This window comes from Callorhinus ursinus, unplaced genomic scaffold, assembly GCF_003265705.2.
Source record: "Callorhinus ursinus isolate GAN/ISIS: 27379988/994484 unplaced genomic scaffold, GSC_fseal_2.0 scaffold31, whole genome shotgun sequence".
Classification (NCBI taxonomy): Eukaryota; Metazoa; Chordata; class Mammalia; order Carnivora; family Otariidae; genus Callorhinus; species Callorhinus ursinus.
Window position 1 is genome coordinate 18,722,031 of NW_027397093.1, and position 22,856 is coordinate 18,744,886.

At 34.0% G+C, this 22,856-nt stretch overlaps 1 protein-coding gene across 3 annotated transcripts in view; it reads left to right on the forward strand.

Annotated features, from left to right (window-relative positions):
• The window catches only part of CTNNA3 (catenin alpha 3), a 2,007,818-nt gene that overhangs the window by 1,824,961 nt on the left and 160,001 nt on the right, over positions 1–22,856 (forward strand). For all 3 annotated transcript variants that reach the window (XM_073878933.1, XM_073878931.1, XM_073878932.1), the window contains one exon: positions 21,353–21,534. In XM_073878933.1, coding sequence (XP_073735034.1) covers positions 21,353–21,534 — 182 coding nt within the window. The remainder of the gene's footprint in view (positions 1–21,352; positions 21,535–22,856) is intronic.

Consider the following 22,856-nt stretch of genomic DNA (forward strand, 5'->3'; position numbering starts at 1 on the left):
TATCAGGCTATAAGGGGACACTGGGTGTGTTGAATATTAAGATAAGCACACAAAGCATAATATTACAAAAAAATCAATGCTATACTATTGCCAGGGAACTAAGCGTCATCTGTATCCAAGAAATGTCCAGGAAACACTTGCTTGTATAATTCATGGTCCTGGGTCATATATACAAGGAATATGTGATCCATAGAATAGAAATGTGAAGACATTACAACCTGGCTAATAAAATATTCACATTCTACACTAATAAAGGCAAGTGCATTGTACAAGTAGGAAACCTGAGTAAGTTCTAGAAGTCTGTGACTTGAGTATATACAGATATTGTCTGTCCAGGCTGTATAGTTAAGGGGAGACACTGAAATTTTTTCCTCATCAGTCCAGGAGATTTTATAAAAAGTGTAAATTATGTACTTCCAAAGCAACAATTTAGAAGATTTTTTTTAAAGATTTTATTTATTTATTTGACAGAGAGACACAGTGAGAGAGTGAACACAAGCAGGGGGAGTGAGAGAGGGAGAAGCAGGCTTCCCGCTGAGCAGGGAGCCCGATGTGGAGCTCAATCCCAGGACCCCGGGATCATGACCTGAGCCAAAGACAGATGCTTAATGATTGCAGTTTAGAAGGTTTTTATCCCTCTACTCTCCAGCTACAATCAGCCCATCCTTGAATTCAAAAGTGATAGATTTTTGGTCTCCCTCTTAAGCCTCTAGGCTTAACTAGAGATGAGGTATCCAAACCCCTTTTTTAGCAAAATCCAGGGTGCAAGAGAGAACCTAGGTAGGTAATAAAGGACCTAGGTAGTAATGAAGTTCTTTACCATTTCAATTAACTTGAAGGTAAGACCTTTAAAAGAAAGAAAAGTCCTCTAAAATTAGCAATAATATATATCTGCCTTCTTAATAGCTCTTTTAAAAACTGTGACTAGCATGATCTTTGGTTTTTTGATGGAACTTTAAAATTTTCCAAATTACTAAAATTGAATTTGATAATGTCAGTTTAACTCCTCCAATGTCCTATTGTACTAAAATTGCCTATCCCTCTGTCCTCTGTTGTAGATATGTGGCTTTGAATAAGCACATCATTTTCTATAGTCTATTAAATCAGGAAGGAATTGTATACTTGAAATTAGGCAAATGTGACATGGGAGACCATGATCATAGAGTTGGCATCTGAAGTGTACTTTTGGGGAAGTTGGAATTAGCATAGCCTTCCATGGAGGAGTCAGTATGACAAGAAAATAGGCTCCTAGTTTAAAAAAATTCCAAATTTATTTTCAAAAGTTCTTTTATCCATGACATATCTGGGAATGCCCTGGCATATCACTGTTGCCTACTCTGCTGTGATAATAATAATAGAAGCAGCAGCAAAACATAAGAATTATTTGCCAAGTGCTCAATATGTTGCAGGCATTTTAAATTTTTAAATTTCCCCACAACCACTCTTTGAGGAATATATTACTAGCCCCACTTCAAAAATATAGAAAAAGAAGCACAATGGTTATGTAAGTACCCACTAGCACATAGTGTGAAGTGACAGACCTGAGACTGACCAAGATGTACTTGCCTCAAGGACCTGCTTGTCCTTCTTCCCTTCCCCTGCACAACATAGCCATCCTTCCTACAGACCAGGCTTTCAGTGGGACTGCTTGAACGAAATCGGTCTGCATACTCCTGGCAAAAGCGCCAGATTCAAAATGGTGGAAAACTTCAGTTGGAAATTGAGCTGTATGGAAGTAGAATCAGGGCGTTATTACAGCTGGTGTCCACATCCATTTGCTTGCAATTGTATAGCCATGAGTGTAGCATTAGGTTAGTATAATTCTGTGAAATGACAATGTTAAGAACTACTTTTACTAAAATTTCTTAAAATTATGTAAAATGAGGGGGCACCTGGCTGGCTCAGTTGGTAGAGCTTGCAACTCTTGATCTCGGGGTTATGAGTTCAAGCCCCATGTTGGGCATGGAAACTACTTTAAAAAAATAAAAATAATAATAATTTAAAATTATGTAAATGGGGTGATGGAGAACCAGGATTCCATTGCCAGAGTATAGTTTCTGAAAATATGCAGAACTCCTTTTTTATAAGAGGCACCAAGGGGTAAACAAAAGGGCCCTGGCTTTAGTGTCATCTTTCCTGGGGTGATCTTGGCTCCTTTTATTAGAATGACCAGATGACTTTTGGTAATTTTATTTCTCTGAGATTGTTATTCCTTATATATCAATTTAGGTAACTCATACCTTGAAGTATTGTAATTGGAAAGAATGTATGTAAAGGATCTGTACAGTGATAGAAACATAATAGGTGCCTAACACATGGTCAGCTTTATTCAAGTATAGTGTTTATAAAAAGCAATAATGTATACTCATAAGGGACTCACATATTGTGCAGTGAATTAAGTATGAGCCCTCTAAGTCAAGGTGAACCTGAGTAGGTTAAAAAATATGTTTTAATTTGTGGGGAAGGAATATAGAAACAGGTATGAGGGATGGTAAATAAAAGGAGAAGGAACGAAGGAGGAAAAGAAAGAAGGAGGGAAGGAAGGAAGGAGGGAAGGGAGATTATCTTGAGGTAGGGAGAGCCCTCCATTTATCAGGAGTGATAGTGTGCAAGGAACTGAAGAACATGACTAACACATCTGTACTAGATAAAAAGAGTAAATATTTATTTTTGTAACCTTGTGATAATAAAGGACTCTATGATACCAAAGACAGAAAAACAAAGGAGAAAGCAGGCAAACTTTACTCCTGAGAACAAAAAAAAATAAACCAAACCAAACAAAGCACAAGATCAAGTCTGAAAAATTGTTAGAAGACATCAATTTGGAGAGCTAATGATCACAATTTATATAAGAAAGTGTTTATATATAAACAGATTTTCACTAATCACTAAGAAAAAAATGACTCTGCTTCCCGCAGAGAAATGGGTTTAGGACCTGAAGAGGATAGTCACAAAAAAGACATGCACATTTACAATGAACATGTACGTAGTTGCTCCCTCTCATCAGAAATGACAAAAATGCAAATCAAAAGTGATGAAATACTATCTTTTAACATATTTGCAAAAATATTGTTGATATCTATTATCAGAAGAGTTTTTTGGAAAATGGACACTTATACACAATTTGAAGAGATATTAATTAGGGTAATTAAAATAATTAATTATTTTAATTAATTAAACATGTAATTAAAATAATTAATTAGGGTAATTAAAATAATTTAAAATTATGCATTGAAAGCCTTTATAAAAGTCCTTCCTTTTTGTCTTCTAGAATTTTTCCTCCAGACATATTTGCAGAGATATAGAAAAATATCCGTCACTGCCTACTCAGTACACATAAATATATGCATATAAACATACGAACATGGATATCTATCTATTTATCTAAATGGAAAATACCTGATAATCTTTGAAAATTTGTAAGTAGATGATACTGCATCTATATAATGAAATAAAAGATTTAAAATTGTGATGAGGCTATATTGTATAAATATCAAAATACTTTATATTGAGTTTGAAAAATAAGAAATAACAGAAGAGTGTATATGATATGATCTATTTTTGTAATATAATTTGTAGAAATAATCACATATATATGTAGTATTCAGGGATAACCATAGAAATACCACTTTCAAATCTTTGGTGTATAAAACAATATTCTATAAATATACAAGTTATATGTATGAAAGTACACAGACAAAAAAAAGTCCACTATTCCATTTACAGTTTATGCATAATTTTATATACCCACATGGTCCAAATAAATTTTAGGAAAAAAAAATAGCTACCTACAGTTTTACTATCTAGAGAAAACCATGGTTATAAATTCATTCCACCAACCAGTAAGCACATGGAATCCGTGTCAAAGGACTAGAACTAGTTAGTGACTAATTTTTCAGTCTGGTCCTAATTGATAGTGTAGAACTTTACCACAGCAGGTCTGTTGCTAAATTATTATTAAGAATGATTGAAAGTAAAATACAGGTTGAAAGACAGACTGACACACCAGATACTGTTACCAGTGGGAGAATCTGCATTGTATGAATGGTCTTGGTTCTTGGATTCCCCAGGGAAGATTTACCTGAGGATCTGCACTTGAATAAAAACAGCCAGAAGGAAGGTAGCAAGCACAAAGCAGTTTATTAAGGACAGTACATCTCAAGATGGGAGAGCAGGCAGGCCCAAATGTGGCAACTACACTGGGGTGAGAGGTGTCTTGTCTTTTTATGTTAGCGCAGGTTATGGGTCATAGCTAGGGTGGTCTCTGACTGAGTTGTTTCCAATCATCTAAGGGACTCCTGCCATTGGAAGGAGGAGTTTTGGGTCCTACAAGGTTCTTGCTGGAACTGTCATGGCCACCTTCCCCCACAGGGGTGAGGGGGAGGGTGGTGGTGGGGATGTCAAAACCGCAATGTAAACATCTTATAATGAAGCTATAGGTTACCTTGGAGCAGAGGTTGAAGAGGAGAGTGTGTGTTCTGCACCTGTGGCTCTTGGTCTGTCAGCCTCAGGGTGTTGGAAGCTCTAAGGCCAGGATGGTAGAAGGCCCACAGTTAGGATGTAGCGCCCTCAGGTTTATAATGTGTCACCTATTTATCACATTTGCCTCCACTCAAGTCTGTCTGATTGCCTACTCTAGAAATATTACTGGCTCCATAATCTGGATAGCACATGGGGATCAATCTGAGCCAGTGTGCGCAGACCCTTGGGCAAAACGTTATTCCCATTGTACTATTGACATTTTGGATCAGACAACTCCTTGTTGCAGGGAACTGTCTGTATCCTCTAGGATGTTTAACAGCATCTCTGACTTCTACTCAGTTGAGGCCAATAGCACCTTCACCCCAGTTGTGATAACCAAAAACATCTCAAGAGATTGCCAAACAATGAGGTGTGGCTAAGAGGGGAGGGGTGAAGTGAAACCAATCACAGTACCAGCCATTTTTTCTCAGGAAAGTTGGTCCTTTGACATTTTGGGTCCTTCCTAATTATTTTTATGTTAAAATACTCTTCTTACAAAAAAATTGGTAGTGATAGTGGCTGGTAAGTTTTTCTGTGTTAGTTTTTCTCCTCACCCTTTTTGTTTTGTTTTGTTTTGAATGTGTGTGTGGGGTGTGTTTGTGTGTTTTATGACCTTACTTGGTAAAATAGTATAATTTGCAAAAAACGTTCATCCCTTTTTTTTTTTTTTTAATTTTGTAGGCCTGTGCAATCCCCTCCTTAAGTACCTTTGGCAAAAAGCATTCTATCTCATCTTTTACTTTGAAATGTTTCTAATTACTATAGATTTTCGTTGTGAGCTGTTTGTATTGAGGCTGCAATAGACGTGGTATATATCTTTCTGAAAGTTTCCTCCAAACACCCTGGAGTTTTACCTTGGAAAGCTTCACTCATTGAGGCCTTAATTTTATTATCTGTTTGTGCTCATCCGTAAGCACAGCTTTATCTATATCCTCAGTGCTAAGTTAGGCTTATGTGTCAGATGCTGGCTCTTGAGCAGAGAGTCTCATTTCTGGTTCATGAATGGAATTTTACCCGGAAAAACCTTCTATTCTGCTAAGTGCCTTTCTAATCCAGATGTTTGCCTCTCCAAATTCACATTCAGAAGACAAGAAGAATTATGTTTTGTTTATTTAATTTCAGTATGTGTTCTGACCATATGGATTTAATTTATACAAACTTAAGTGCTGCTGATGTGGGATAGGTGTTACTGGTAACTGTGTGTTTTCATGGGTGCAGCAGCAAAGAAATCTTTTACACGTTTTGAATCTCAGGCAGTAATTGTACCAGATTTTAACATAAATACCCATGTAAAATAATTTCTTTGGAACTGCATAAAAGGAATTAAATTGCCTGCAATGGATATGGAGGGAAGAGTCCTTTAATTGAGATCTGACAAGGTAATTTAGCAGGAGATTTCAGAGCATATCAAGCCTTGTGGTATTTGTTTGGAGAATTGTGAATACTATAGGCAGTGTTATGATGAGCTTAAATATATAAAAATGAGCTGGCTGTTTTTAGCACTTAAACTTGAATTCTTTGAGAACTGTTTGAATCGTCAGAATAACATACCAACATTGTGACTCTCTGGGAACACTCTTCTGTGTTTTTTTTTTTTTTTTTAAAGATTTTATTTATTTATTTCAGAGAAAGAGAGATGAGAGATAGAGAGCACGAGAGGGAAGAGGGTCAGAGGGAGAAGCAGACTCCCCGTTGAGCAGGGAGCCCGATGTGGGACTCGATCCCGGGACTCCAGGATCATGACCTGAGCTGAAGGCAGTTGCTTAACCAACTGAGCCACCCAGGCACCCACACTCTTCTGTGTTTTCTCCCTTTTTTTCTTTATCATAAAATTATAAAAGATTAAGCAAGAAAATGCAGACAATAAAGTTATGCTATAAATGAGGAGACAAATTATTCAAAACTCAGTACACCAATACTCTATAATCTATTCCAGGTGTAGTTGAACTGCACTTTGAAAATTACTATGATCAAAATGACCGGATGATAACTGCTTAAATTATACCACCATACACCAATTCTCAGTATGTTACACTGAAAACTCATGATGAGTCTAAAATGACTTGTTCAAAGTAGAACAGCAAGTGAATGAGAGAAATCTATCTCAGTGCTTCTTTATCAGGTAACATTTCCTCTTCCTACCACTGTATCCATATACCCCTTTCTCATTTATTTTCTCCAATGATTTATTTCTCCCTAACACAATCATTTTATTAATAATAAGTGAATAAAAATACAATGTCAAACTTTGGAAGTGAATATCTCATTTCATTCTCCTTTGGCAAATCTCTTTAAACTCTGTGTGTGTGTGTGTGTGTGTGTGTGTTCTTGTGAAATATCATAAGGCTCAATCTTGGAAAGAGAAATTAGTTTGAAAAATTCTTTTGTAAGTTCTTCAGAGTTGATTTTTCACATGTTGTCTCACTTTGTAAATTCACAAGGAAAGCTTTATCATTTTCCATTGGAAGAATTCTTGATAATTCTTATCTTGTCAGGAATGTCCAGGAAGTCTTAGCCTCTGGGGACCAATTCCTAATTACTGCCCCAGTATTCTGTCCTATAAGATCCTAAGGAAGCTTAGTTGGATTGTTATACATCATATTAAGTAAGTAAATACATGTAAGTAGATAGATGGATGATAGATACGTAACCCTGAAACATGCCTTTGAAATTTGCATCTTACAAATTGTCTGAAACATTTTATTTTTATTTATTTCTTTTTCTTTTTCAAGTTTTTATTTACATTCCAGTGAGTTTACATACACTGTCCTGTTTCTGGGAAAATAGTTCAGAATTCACTTGGAGAGTTATTAAATTAATCTTTAGCATAAGGAGGCTTAGGGAAAATAGAAATATGCAGTGTGTATACAAATAAAACATATTCAACCCATCAAGATGAATTGGAATTCTTTTTCTAAGAAAGATCTTTTTTTCTTAATTACAAAAATTATATTGAGAAAAGTTTTTATTTAGGAAACATCTACTATAGGCACTACCCTTACAGCCAATTACATTTATTTACTTTCTAAGTATGCCTGCATTTTTATAGGCAATTTAGAATTTTAGAAATCATTTACCAGTTTCTGGTAAATTTCAAGACATTGCAGACTGCAGGAGGATCTAAAACTAATACCATTGTAATAGAAGATCTACTCATGTGGGAATAGTCTACAATTGGGCAGTGTTTTATGTAACATTTGGACCAGGTGCACTTTTGGAGCCTGTAAGGTGACATTTGGAAAGTACATTTAATCTCTTCTAAAGACTCACTACCATTCCTAATGTCAGTCAATTGGAGAAGTGGGTGCTCAGGGAGCTGGAATAGAAAAATCTTTTCTCTCTGGGACTTGGTCACTTATGGTTATATTTGGACACAACAATGTCCAGTTGAGTGCCTGAGTGGTAATAGATCCTAAAATGATTTCCACAATAGAGAGGGTAAACAATAATTAGGATACAATAATGAGCCAGGTTTTAGATACTTCCTTACCAATACCATATTACTCTGCATCTAACTGCCATTTTTCATCAGTAGCATTTTGTCTAATGTGTTATATATATGACCCAGTCTCATGTTAGCTGGCTGTGGTTAGTTAAGAGAAATTAATTATAGTACAGAGAATTTTCCATATAGTTTTCACCAAATTTCTCCTAATGTGTTTTTTTTTCCTCCTAATGTTGCCATCTTGCATAACTAAGGTCTAATTATCAAAACTAAGAAATGAACATTGGTATTATACTACTAACTAAACTATAGACTTCATCAATTTTTCCACTAATATTCTTTTTTCTTCTATGATTAAAGCCAGGATCCAACATTCTATTTAGCTGTCACATTTCTTAGTCTCCTGTAAGTCCTCCTTGTTTTTCATGACCTTGATACTTTTGAAGAGTATCAGGTATTTTATTGAATATCCCTTGATTTAGATTTGTCTGGTGTTTTTTTTCTCATGATTATTTTACGGTTATGTATTTTCAGAGGAGATACCATAGAATTCATGTGTCCTCAGTCCATCATATCAGGACGTACAAGATGTCAGTAGGTAACATTTCTGGGGATGTTGCCCTTTGTTACTTGGTTAAAGTGTTGGCTGCTTACTGGCTTTTTAACCATTGTAAAGTTGCTATTATTTTTTCTTTGTCATTAATACATTTTGGGGAAAATGCTTTAAGACTATTCAAATCCTATTTCTTCTCAAATGTTTATCTACTACTTTTCATATGCAACACTGAATCTTGCCACAGGTAGTATGTTGGTGTTTGCCTGACAGTAATTTTCTATTTTCTTTATTTCTTCTGCATTTATTAATTGGAACTAAAGGAAGAGCCATCTCTTCTTTTACATTATTTATTTATTCACTTATTTATTTCTATCATTATGGAGTCATGGATATTTGTTGTAGTCCATGGATTTTAATCCTGTTTTGTTGACCAAATTGTCCCACCTTCTTTTTTTTTTTTTTGATGTAGTGTTCCACGATTCATTGTTTGTGCATAACACCCAGTGCTCCACGCAGAACGTGCCCTCTTTAATACCCATCACCAGGCTAACCCATCCCCCTACCCTCCTCCCCTCTAGAACCCTCAGTTTGTTTTTCAGAGTCCATCATCTCTCATGGTTTGTCTCCCCCTCTGATTTCCCCCCCTTCATTGTTTTGTCTTGTTATGGTTTTGGTTTTGGTTTTATTTTGTTTTGATAAATTGCTTACTTTTTGACATCATAAGATGATCCAAGCTCAATCAAATTGCCAACTCTTTTAGCTGAACCTTACCAATGTCCAATGGCATCATCTGCCCAAGAGAAGCAAGATTTTCATAGCATTTCTTCCAGCAAGGATCTTTTCTTTCCCTAGACTTCAGGGTAGTTGGTTGTGTTATGATTTCTGAATAAGATGACCTTAACATTTCTCCTATTTTTAGTAAACTTTAGGTAGGTTTTTCCTGATTACAGATCACTGTATTCCCTTTTCTTAGAGCATTTACTTCAGCAAACTTGGAGTTGTAAATTCTTTCTGTGCCCCTTTGAGATGCAAATATTCTCCTAGCCTCTTGCCAGCATTTCAACCCAGGAATATTCTCAAGGATCTGGGAGCCATCCCTTTGAAGTGTAATTCTCAAGAAAGAGTGCCTTTATCTACCAGCTTCTATTAATAAGCACCATTAACACACACAGATGGCTTAATCACATTAACTAGCCTCCCCCTTAATGTTGCCCAGTACTTTTCTTTTTTTTAATTATGTTATGTTAATCACCATACATTACATCATTAGTTTTTGATGCAGTATTCCATGATTCATTGTTTCCGTATAACACCCAGTAGTATGTGCCCTCTTTAATACCCATCACCAGGCTAACCCCTCTAGAACCCTCAGTTTGTTTCTCAGAGTCCATAGTCTCTCATGGTTCGTCCGATTTCCCCCCCTTCATTTTTCCCTTCCTATCTTCTCCTTCTCTTTTTTTTTTAAACATATAATGCATTATTTGTTTCAGAGGTACAGGTCTGTGATTCAACAGTCTTACACAATTCACAGCGCTCACCATAGCACATACCCTCCCCAATGTCTATCACGCAGCCACCCCATCCTTCCCACCCCCCACCACTCCAGCAACCCTCAGTTTTTCCTGAGATTAAGAATTCCTCATCTCAGTGAAGTCATATGATACATGTCTTTCTCTGATTGACTTATTTAGCTCAGCATAATACCCCAGTACTTTTCTACTAACACAATTCAGTACTTAAAAAGTCAATTCTCACCTTTTGTTTCAGCAGAGTTGAGTTCAAACTCTCTCTCCTAGACAGTAGTCTTGTATAAAAATTTTCCTTACGTGTTTAACTTGTCCAATGCAGTTTTTTATTGATACCTCTGATGGGTTAAAAAAAAAAGTCATGAACTTTTAGATTTTGTGACTTGCTGTTGTCTTCAATGTGGGAGCAATGCTTTCTCTAATTTTCTACATCATCAGATGAAAACCAGATAAATTATGATTTTGAGTTATTTTCATTCCTGCTTTGTCAAGTTCTTATGTTACCCCCTAAACACTTTCACAAAATTTTCCATACACAAATATTATGTATGTGGATGATTTGTAAATAGTTTAAAAATGTTGAGTCACTACAATAGAGTGACTGGAAGTTTAGTCTCAACTGAAAGCAATAGATCAGGGAGGGCAAAAATGAAGAGCAGATACGAGGTCTATGGGAACATAAGCCCTTAGAAATTTATAGAGCTCTTGCAGGAGGGAATTTGGTATTCTCAAGGATGTATGATAAGGACTTTGACTCAATCTTATTTAAATTTCAAAATATGAAAACTTGTTAACTGTGGGTCTTAGATCACAAATGAACAGAAACACAGACAATTACCTGGTAATACACAAAAATAGTATTTGTGGATTTAGTGGAAATAATATTTGTGTAAACATATATATGTATATATGTGTATATATATATGTACATATATATATATACACACACATATATATACATATATATTTACTTTTTAAAATACCTAGCAAGTGATAGATAGGGTATATATTATACAAAATTATAACTCTTTACTTTACTTTAGGGATTACATAATCCGTATTCAATTAACAATAATGAGAATAGTTTTTTCAATCTTCTTTGCCATGTATATGTGATGACAGTTATTATCAGTGTATTGATGTAGATTACCAGTCATGGTACTATATTAAATCATAATAATGTAGGTATATATATGTAAACATAAGACATGCAAATATCATGAATATTTGAAATTCTATACCACATTCCTCAGATAGTTATTTTATCAAGAAAAATGTTGTTAAAAAGATAGAACAAAATGTTCAAATCCACATAAACTATTGTAAGGGAAATCTATTGTAAGGGAAATCTATTGTTTATATTCAGTTATACATAAAATTCCTGTGTAAATTTTATAAAATTATATTTATTACAAAATTAAAATTAAGAAGAAACTAAACAAAGAAACAGTAGAGATGCAGAATTATTTTTCAAATTATATCTATTTTAGTGGTATACTATTCATATACCTTGTCAAGATTTTATCTTCAACAAAATATTTTAATTAGTTATAAATGAACACTAAATGTCACACCCTCAAAGATATATGAAAATCATATTAAGTAAGACAGTTGGGCACCTGGGTGGCTCAGTCGTTGAGCGTCTGCCTTCAGCTCAGGTCATGATCCCGGGGTCCTGGGATCGAGCCCCACATTGGGCTCCCTGCTCTGCGGGAGGCCTGCTTCTCCCTCTCCCACTCCTCCTGCTTGTGTTCCCTCTCTCTTGCTATCTCTCTCTCTGCCAAATAAATAAATAAAATCTTTAAAAAAATAAATAAAATAAAACTGCCCAATTATTTAAAAAAAAAGTAAGACAGTTGACTTCCTAGAACTCTTACAGAACAACTTATTTTGGACCAAAATACACGTTTTTGAACTTAAAAATAATTACTGGAATTGGTTTTCAAATTGTATCCCATGCATGCTAACTTACCAATCAAAATGTAATAAATATAACTTGGTATTTTCTGCACTGGGAGATTTTAAGCTCCTTGAGAGCAGGAACAGAGCCATATAACTCTACAATGCAGTAGAAGATCAGTAAATGCTGAATGATGATGTTGTAGTTGATTCATTGACTGTATTATGACCAAACACTATTGTACTATGTTGTAATACAGTGATAGGATTGAGGTGTTGCAATGTGAGCCGGGAAGCTTATTCATAAACTGAAAGGCCCCCAATTATCTGGGCTTTCTGTCTCCTCCTTGATAGATTTTTCCTTCTTTGGGATCAGACTAGCCCATCTTTTGTCTACTTCCAGTTTACTGTAAACAGAGGTGTGGAATTCAGGTAACCAAACTTATATTGTATGCAAAGTAAAAATGACTAGGTACTGAGTCACATCCTAAGGGTACCCTTGTGAGTAAAATGAATGGGCTTCTAGTGCTTGTTTCTCACAGCCTTTACAATATTTTCTTATTGAACTGTTTCTTTGTTTTATGTAGCTATGTAGTTTTGAAACATAAGGATTTCTGTATTGTTATTCTTGGCAGCACCATAAGACAAAAGTTTTTTACAAACTTGGAATGATAATCTAAAGAAAACACAGTGCAATTGAATTTAGATTCATTTAGTCCTTGTAACATTTAAGTTAAAAAAAAAAAAGCAAATATACAGGACTATTTAAATCAGAATACTCATAAGCTTGTTAAAGTATGTTCTTTCCTTTGAGATTGTCTGTTTAGGAAGACAACTTATAATACCCCTCCTGCTTTGGTGAGAAAGAAACCAGAGGAAAGATTTTAAAGGCTTGGTGTTAAACCTATAGCTAACATGTATATTGCAAGAAATACATGGCCATGCTAGGGTCACATCTATCAAAATGATTGGGATATTCATGTCAGGTTCTTGATTCCTCTTCCCACCAGCACCACTTTTTTGAGGCTCCTTGCCGATCACCACCTATAAGTTAACAACTTTTCTTTTTAGAGAAAGGCTTATGCCACATTATCTATATTTCAATTATAACCATCACATGAAGATCTTGAATGAAGTTGTTTCCTATGGCCTTCAGCCACACTTATCTACATGAGGATTATTTTGCAGGTCATGAAGTTCTTTCATTGTTCTGTTTTTTACTGGTAAAATTTGCCTGGACTACTTTATCTCTTAGTCCCAAAGAACCCAGCATTGAACCTTCAGATATATCTAAGGAGAAGCAGAAGCATCCCTGGTCAGGGATGTGGCAGATAGAATGGCATTTTGGGATAAGAGAGTAGACTGTATGGCCTCTAAAATCTCTAATGCATCCACAAAACTAGAGCATAGAAAATATTATTTGGTTTCTCATTGTTTTTTGTTTTGAAAAAATTAAATATACAGAAAAACTTAAATGTATTAGGACAACATACACCCATATTCCCATGACCTAGATATAGCAATTAAAAATAAAAAAGATTTATTTATTTATTTGAGAGAGAGTGGGGTAGGGGAGGGAGAGAATCTTCATGCTGACTCCCCACTGAGTGTAGAGCCCAAGGTGGGGGCTTGGCGAGGGGCTTGATCCCACAACCCATGAGATCATGACCTGAGCTGAAACCAAGAGTCAGATGCTTAACCGACAGAGCAACTCAGGCACCTCCTAGACTTAGCAGTTTTAACATACTGCCAGAGCCATATTTGCATTTTTTTTTCTGAACTACTTCAAAGTAATTTGCAACATCTGAAGAAAATTAACAATCACTTCCTAATGTTGTCTAATACCCAGTTTATATTCAAATTTCTCCAGTTGGCTCCCAAAAGAGCATTTGTTTTCCCAGAACAAGGACACACATTGGGTTCACAAATAAATATTATTTTTTTTCAAATTAGAAATAACCCTAGTGCTAAAAACTGCCTTGCAAATGAAACCATAAATAGGGAGATATGAAGAGGAAAAAAAGAAAAGAAAAGAAAACAATGGGGAGGGTTTCATTTATAGGAGACAGACATGTGTTCCCTATAGGCCTGATTTCCATGGTTGTTAATGGAGGATATTGATAATATCTACCTTAACTAGTATTATGTAATTAGGATAACTTTTCAAAAGTATTTAGCAAAGTGATTGGCACAGCAGAAGCATAAATAAATGTTAATTGTCCCTATTCTTATTATTTTTAGAACATGAACGATTAAGTAAGTCTGATAATACAATAGTTAACTGTTTTGACCCAGCCCCTGAAGTCTATACAGTTTTATAATAAAATGAGATAGTTTTACACCTAAGGGATCTGTTAGTGTAACTCAGGAGGTTTCAAGAGTGTTATTTTTGACAGATGAGGAAACTGAGAGCTTTTTAAAGCTAATACATTTGTAAATTTGATTTAAAGAACTATGTATAAAAATGTAAAAATGTGTATCAGTCCTGAAAGCAAAGTCCAATTCCAGTTCCTAAAAATCATTTTAAAATATGATGGGAGACTTTTCTTAATGAATTCTCAGGAATATGTTTGAAATCACAATTTAGTATGCTGAAAATACCAATGCATAAACCTTTATCATGAATTTGTTCTCCAAATTTTAATGAAGTTGAATTTCTGCCAGCAGTACTTCAGGTTTTCTCAACTCCAGCAAAATGTTATACTAGTTATAGTTCTTTTTTTTATTATGCTATGTTAATCACCATACATCGCATCATTTGTTTTTGATGTAATGTTCCATGATTCATTGTTTGCATATAACACCCAGTGCTCCATGCAGTAGTATGTGCCCTCTTTAATACCCATCACTAGGCTAACATATTAAAACACACCCATTTCCCAAATGCCTTTGGGCTTATTAAAACACACACACACACACACACACACATGCACATAAATGCTACTACTAAGTTTGATAAACTCTGGAGGTAAGAATGATAACACATGGATTTAAAGACCAAATCTGCCACTAACCAGCTGTATATTTTTTTCAAGTCATTTCTCTTTCCTGGGACTCAGTTTCTTTATCTGCAAAATAAGCAGTTTGGATGCTGGACTTTCTGAGAATAAGAGAATTGTAATGACTCTATATTTCTATATTGTTGTTGCTTATTTCATATATTTACTCAATATAATTTACTTGGTTCCTGCCTAAGCTCTGTGAGGTAGCTAGGTGAATATTTTTAACTGTCCTTCCCCACAATATTATGGAAGTTTTGGAGGCCAAATGAAGGCATTTATATACATCAATCATAAGTACCACTTACTAAGCCCCTACTATATTCCAGGTATCATTACTTACAGACATAATTTTAATTGTCAGAAAACCTATAATAAGTTTATCATCATTTTAACATGTGATAAAATTGGGGTGGAGGATGATTTTTACTTGCTACAAAGCTAGTCCTTGGCAGAGTGGGAACTTGGACAGAAGCCCGTGTGACTTTTTTTTGCATTTTTCCTATTATAACCCCTTCTTTCTTTTCTCTTTGTCTTTTCTAAGAGATAATGAAAATCATGGAAAGTGCTTAAGAAATAACATAAGCATATTAATATTTTAAGTAGTAGTAATGAGCATAATGAAATAAAAAAGCAGATGAAAAGAAGGTAAGATCGATTGTGCTTTTAATACAGTTGTAGAGAAATAATGAGGACCCAAGTTTGAGAGTGGACAGGAAAAATGTATAGGAGAAAGTAATTTTTTTTTTTGAAAGTAATTTCTACCTTTAGAGACAGAAGCTTGAAAAGTGTGTAAGTGTAGATGACAAAGAAAATGTAAGACCAATGCTATACAATTTTAATCCCACAAGCCTATTCTTTATCTCACTCCTATTTCTATTAACAACTATAAACATTTATCATATATATGTCCTACTTTCAGGAAACTTACATTCTAGGGGAAGGAGACCAATTAAACACAAATAAACATATATGTAGTTATGTATATTAGGGAGAGAGAGACCACTATTATTCTGAAAGGTGATTCTGCTTTCAAAGACCTTTCTTCTAGTAAGTAAGATAAGATATACATATTCACAAATAATTAGACTATAAGATAGAATTATATGAATATCTTGAAGGGAGAACTGATACCATGTTCTGAAATTTTTAAAAGAATAATTACATACAGCTGGAGAAAAGGAGGATGGCCTATATAGATTTGGCTTGAAAATAGAATTAAGTTTGGGCCAACAAAGATAGGGAGAGGAAAGATGAGTAAAATCATTAATGGGTAATATCTCAAGATATTTACCTGCAACAGCAAATAGTTTAGTTTAGCTTGAGGGCACAGTGTATGAGAGGAAGTAAGATAAAATGACGTTGAAACACAGGGGCAAAGGTAATGGTGATCCCTGAGACCCAGTAATCTTACTCATTGATATATACTCAGGAAAAATGCACCAATATGTCTACCAAAAGAAAAATACAAGAATATTCACTATTCATAAAGCAAAAAATGGAATATTTCCCAAAATTTCATTAATAGAAACACATGAATAGATGGTGTATATTTGCACAGTGGAATTCTTGTGTGTAGAGCAAGGAGAATAAGCATACTCTAACTCCATGCAACACGATAGATGTATTTCAAATACATATTGGACATAAAAGCCTGATACAAGAATACATATACATATATGGTATATGTATTCATTTTTATAAAGTTCAAAACAGGAAAATCTATAGTTTTTGAAATCAAGGAAGTGACCATTCTTTAGAGATAGTGACTAGAATAGGTCCCAGGGAGGCTTCGGGAGAAACCTTTGGTTTCTTGATTTGGGTGCTAAGTACAAGGATGCACTCAGCTTGTGAAAATAGTTCCAGATGCACATTTGTGACTTGGGCATTTTTCTATATGAATTTTCTACTTTAGTGAAAGAAATTAAAGGATGGTATTTGAGGAATTAATATTCTTTTTCAGTAAGGAGACATAGAAGCTGTTGTGTTTAGCTGAAGAATTACACAATTCTATTAAAATCAGAAAGATTGGATCAAGTGATAAGACAAAAGAATTGAAAATGAAAGAAAAAATTGACCTGAACTTGTATAGTATTACTGGGAAAACAGACAAGGAAACAGAAGTGATAAAAGTACTAGAGATGAAATGAACCAACTTTCTGTCTGCCTAATAGAATCAAATAACATGAAGAAAGGCAAAAAATTTAAAAGAGATTCAGGACTGGGTGGAAGGCAGTTCTACTGAGAAACAAAAAAATCAAGAGGGTAAAGGATTTGGCAAATGTTGGCCAACTACAGTCAAATCTGGCCCATCAACTATTTTTGTACAACCCATGAGCTAAGAATGGTTTTTACATTTTTAAATGGTTGAAAAAAAATCAGAATAGGTGTAATCAGAATAATACTTAAGACACATGAAAATTATATGAAATCAAAATTCCAATGTCCATACAAAATTTTTTGGAATACAGCCACGCTCATTTTTTTGCATGGTGTCTATGAATGCTCTCGCATTACAAGAGCAGCAGAATTGAGTATTGCCATAGAGTGCTATGGTGTGGCCTGCAAAGCAGAAATTATTTACTACCTTGCCCTTTACAGAAAAATTCTGCCAACCCCTGCTTTAGAGCTAAAATTATAAATTATATATATGTCATATTATATATAAATATGTGTGTAGATATTGATATATAGATGATAGATAGATAGATAGATACTTGAAAATGCCTAATATGGTTATGGGCAAATACAATGTTTGTTGAAAAAGGAGAATAACATTAGAAATAGAATTCTGAGGATCACTGTACAGAGTGAAGAACTGAGTCTGTTATTGTAAGTCACCAGCTAGCATTTAAAAAAAAACTAAAGAAAATAAAAAGTGCTTCATACATATTCATTCGTTTGATCTCTAAGACAATCTGTGAGGTGAATATCATTGTCTCTAGTTTACAATGAGGAAACAGATTCTAGAATATATGTGACTATACTTTGGAGAATAATTGCATTCAAAAGTAGAAGGTGACAGAAGTACCATCGAGTAGAATGGGAATATTTTGGTATATTGTGGGCAATATTGCTCATGTTTGTTGACATAGTAATAGGACAAAAATTCTAGAGTCAGAATTTCTAAGTTTCCATACTGGCTCTACCACTTACTACACTATAATCTTGAGTTCATAACTTAACCTTTGACACATTCAGTTTCATAATATACTAAAATTAGGATAATAGTATAGTTACCTCATAGGGCTGTGATGAAGAGTGAAGTTAAATATACGTAAGGTGCCTGGAAGAGTGTCTGGCATATCTAAATGTTGGCTATTTTTGTCTTTGGCAAAAGATTCCAAAAATCAGTTGACACACAATATAATCTCATTTGGATGGCAGTAATTCAAAAAGCCTTTGATAGCTATTTATATCACAGTTGTACTCTATAGATTTGAGCAGGAAAGGAGAAATACCACCAGCCAGCAATAACATCAGAGATCCCATTTATCTGATTTGTGTTAAGCTTTGTTTCTTTGCTTATCCTGCACACAATTAGCCAATAAGGAATTTTTGTTCAGAATTCCGAAACAGGAAGTGTTCTCTTAAGTCTTATTTTGAAATGTTCATAGTGATTCCAATTGATTAATAGCATATAATAAATCATTCATAGAAGCACTAAAAATCTTTAGGAAAGGTGTCAGTCAGTCATTTAATCCTTTTATGATATTGTTGTTCCTCCTGTGAGAGAGTGAGAATTCACTAGAACTTTTGATTTTATTAACTATTGCCCAACTTTTGGCCCTTATCCTGTCAGAAGTAAACATCTGGTGATTATAACTCACCATGTGAGTTGAGATGTTATTAAGGAAATCGAGTGCAACCGATGAGACTCCTGTGCGTGACAGGGTCAGCCTCAGTGCTCTGCAATAATCCACTCTGGTCCCTGCATGGCAGGTGGGTAGCTGCTGCAATTACTGTCATTTTATGTCTGGAGAAAGTTAAACAAGAGGGCTAAGGGCTTTCTTAAGGTCATATTGGAAATCAGTGGCATTCCAAGGAACAGAACTTAGAATACACTTAACCAGATCACCTCTTGAATAGTTTTAACTTTTTTTTATGAGGATAGTGAATAATTTTCCATAATATACCAGTGTACACTTCAATATTATTTATTAGATCCTGATTCATGGATTTATTACCTCTGAGACAAAGACCGTAAAAAGAGGTCCCAGTTGAATCTACCTATACCTATTATTATTTGAAAGTTTAAACACTTTTTTTTTATTGAAAATGGAAAGAATGGTAATGACCAGTAGTCAAGATGGAGAAAATTCATTTCGATTTTTGAGCTACTTTAATGGGTTAGCAGCTTATAATTTACTTAATGTGCTTGCATACTATTGATTTCAGACAGAAGTGAGCTGTTTCTTCATTTATGTGCCTTGCTATATGCCAGCAGCAGTAAAAGTTGCTTTTCCTTTAGTAGGCCACATTGCCTGGGAAAGGAAATTACAAATGATTCAGATTCCAAGGAAGAGACACCTGTATAGCTTATCAGTTAAAAAAGCCCTTTCTCGGGTGCCTGGGTGGCTCAGTTGGTTAAGCGACTGCCTTTGGCTCAGGTCATGATCCTGGAGTCCGGGGATCAAGTCCTTCATCAGGCTCCCTGCTCAGCAGGGAGTCTGATTCTCCCTCTGACCCTCTTCTCTCTCGTGCTCTCTCTCATTCTCTCTCTCTCAAATAAATAAATAAAACCTTAAAAAAAAAGCCCATTCTCACAGCTTAATTTAATTCTTCAAATAAAATAATGCAAAAAATGAAAATTTTAAGTGCTAGGTATGGGAATTTATTTTGATAATTTTCTTACTGAATAAGAAATAGCTATCATTTACTGAATATTCACTATATGTCAAACATTATGCTAAGGAATTTAGAGGAACCTTCGATTTGGAAAGCCTCATTGTTTATTTTCATGACTAGGTTAGAACTGAAGCATGGATAATTAATGCTGAGATTTCACAGACACCAAGTTATTTTAGATCCTGAGTTAGGCTTATAATAAATAGATAATAAATGACAGATACTTGATATTGGTTCTTTAATTTTCATTTTTTTGTTGGATTTCCATTGAACATTTTTGTAATTCCTTCATTTATATATTTAAGCTTTTTTGCTCTTGTACACTATTGATTCAATAAAGTGTATTTCAACTATTTGAGCCTTTTGCCCAGAATATTTCAAGGCTTTTTTCCTTATTTCCCAGTATATGGATGGCCTAGGGACTAGCATCTGGAAATATATAGGCATTGTATGTATCACATATTCAGTATGAATAATCTAATAAGTGAAATTTACTTAAATGATTTATCATTTTAACTACTTCCTCTGAGGCCCATGTATTCATTCTATTAGAATGTATATGGATTTTTTTAAAGAATATGATTGCACAGGCTGTTGCATGAAATTTTATGGCCTTGATATTATCAAATCACTTTTTTTACTTCAAGATTCTTCATTTGACAAAAACTTATAGGTCCCAGGTGTTAATGCTGTGAATATGGTGGTTTAGATGGTTTTCTACCCTTCCCACATTTCAAATTGCAAGTGGAAGATGCAAGTTGCATCCTGTTCAAAATTTGACATATCCAAAGAATAATACTAAGCCAACCCAGCAAGTTAACTGTGCATGGGAGAAGAGTACCTCAAAACTCAGGATGCTAATTAGTGAGGGCTTGCCTTAATAAACCCTGCCCATAACATTTTTACTCTTCCCTTAAAATAGTTTGTATATACATACACACTTGAATGTGTTTATATGTACAGAATACCCATATACATCCTTATTTTAAAATGTGCTTATCTAATACATATGATTTATAAATGTATACTATTATTGTTTACCACTATATATTCAGTGTTTGTGTAAGGATCTGTCTGAATGTATATTCATACATGGATAAATTGATATTATAATGTCAATAGACATTTCCAGATAGTTTTGTTATACTTTTACTTTTTGAAGCATATTTTCCATTAAATACCATTAAATAAGGCATATGCTTTTCTAATATATGGGATGCATTATATTAAGCCTGAATTAATTTAAATTGTATTGCATTAGAAATTTGAGAAGTCTCACATTTATATTAAGGAGTAGAATTAAGTATATCAGATACTAAATTATACATTGTTATTCTCAAATTTAAAATTATAGTTCTAGAGCAAACATTTATACTTTAATAGATTTTTCATAGGAAAAATTAAGCCTAGAAAGTTTTGATTATATGATTTTAAAAAACCATGACATGTCTCTGTTTTTAAATGAACAAGTTTAAGAATATCCTGTAATGACCACTTCTTCCTAAAATGCTTTTTGACATAGTGGAATGATTATAAATCTACTTATCACATGTTTTAGGCTAAGATGACTCAATTGCCTGAGGCAGAAAAGGAAAAGATTGCTGAGCAAGTTGCTGATTTCAAGAAAGTAAAGAGTAAACTGGATGCTGAGATTGAGATATGGGATGATACCAGCAATGATATCATTGTTCTGGCCAAGAAGATGTGTATGATTATGATGGAGATGACAGACTTCACAAGGTAATTATGTGGAAAATGATGCATAACATTTATAATGGGTAGAAACATTTGTCACAGTAATGAAACCTAAGTTTCTCTAAGTGGCAGGTGCTAAAAACTAAATGGTGGGAGAAACACAAATAATATAGAATTAGAAAGTTGTGGGTGTGTAGTTCTAGAGGTTTTGGTAAATAAATATGGCAAAGTTTCTCATAAATGGCCAAAAAATGATTTTAGAAATCTCCTTTATACCCTGTCACCTTAGGAATCTTTTCTGTTTCATATTAGCATATTATTTTACAAAGAAATTGATAAGTCAAATTATGATTTCGGTTGGAGCTATCTGAATATTTGATTTCCATAGCTACATGATTTTAGTTGTAATGATTTATGTGTCATCAAGATTCATATCTTTTGCTACTGAGCTCTCAACCAAACATATTTTGAATCACAGTGACTTAATGATATACATGAAAGAATCATACATTATGTGTAAATTCCAGGAACAATAACATGCTTATTATAGCTTCAAAATATTATCTTATAGAGCTGGCCAAAGAGCAGTAAAATAATACAGTTCTTGCCCTACCAGTTACTAAAATATACAAAACTACAATAATTGAGGTAATTTAGTGCTTGTGTAATTTTAAAAGACACAGAGCGGAAGAATACTCTGAAGCCGACCTGGTAGACTTAGAAAAACATTCATTTATATCACCATACATTGTATACAAATATACATTTTAGGTCGAGTAATAAATGTAAGTTTAAAATCGTAACAAGTGGAAAAATGTACACAAATCTTTTATTTATATTAAGATTGAGAAAGGCTTTCTAAGCATTGGAGAAAAAGGAAGAACTTATAAAAAAGGATTACTAAATTGAACTACATTAAAAATTAAGTTATGTAGAGCAATAGAATGTCCTAAACAATATCAAACTATAAATGGATAATTGGGTAAACATTTGTAACAAAAAATAACAAAAACACGATGTCATTTATATATAAAGAATACTTAAAGACATTATGAAGAATAAAAAAAACAAATATCCTAGAATGGACAAAAGACATGAGCAGATAATTCACCAATTTCTTCCCATAAAACTATGACCCATAAATCTGTGAATAATATTCAACCTAAAATAATTTAAAATAAAGTAACTTTTAAATTTATAAAATTGGACAAACTTTTAAGATAGATTTGTTATAGGAGGGTATCATGATGAATGTTCATTGCAGCATTATTCACAACAGCCAAGATATGGAAACAATGTTGATGTTCCTCAAAAGAAGAATGAATAAAGAAAATGTGTGTGTGTGTATATATATATATATATATATA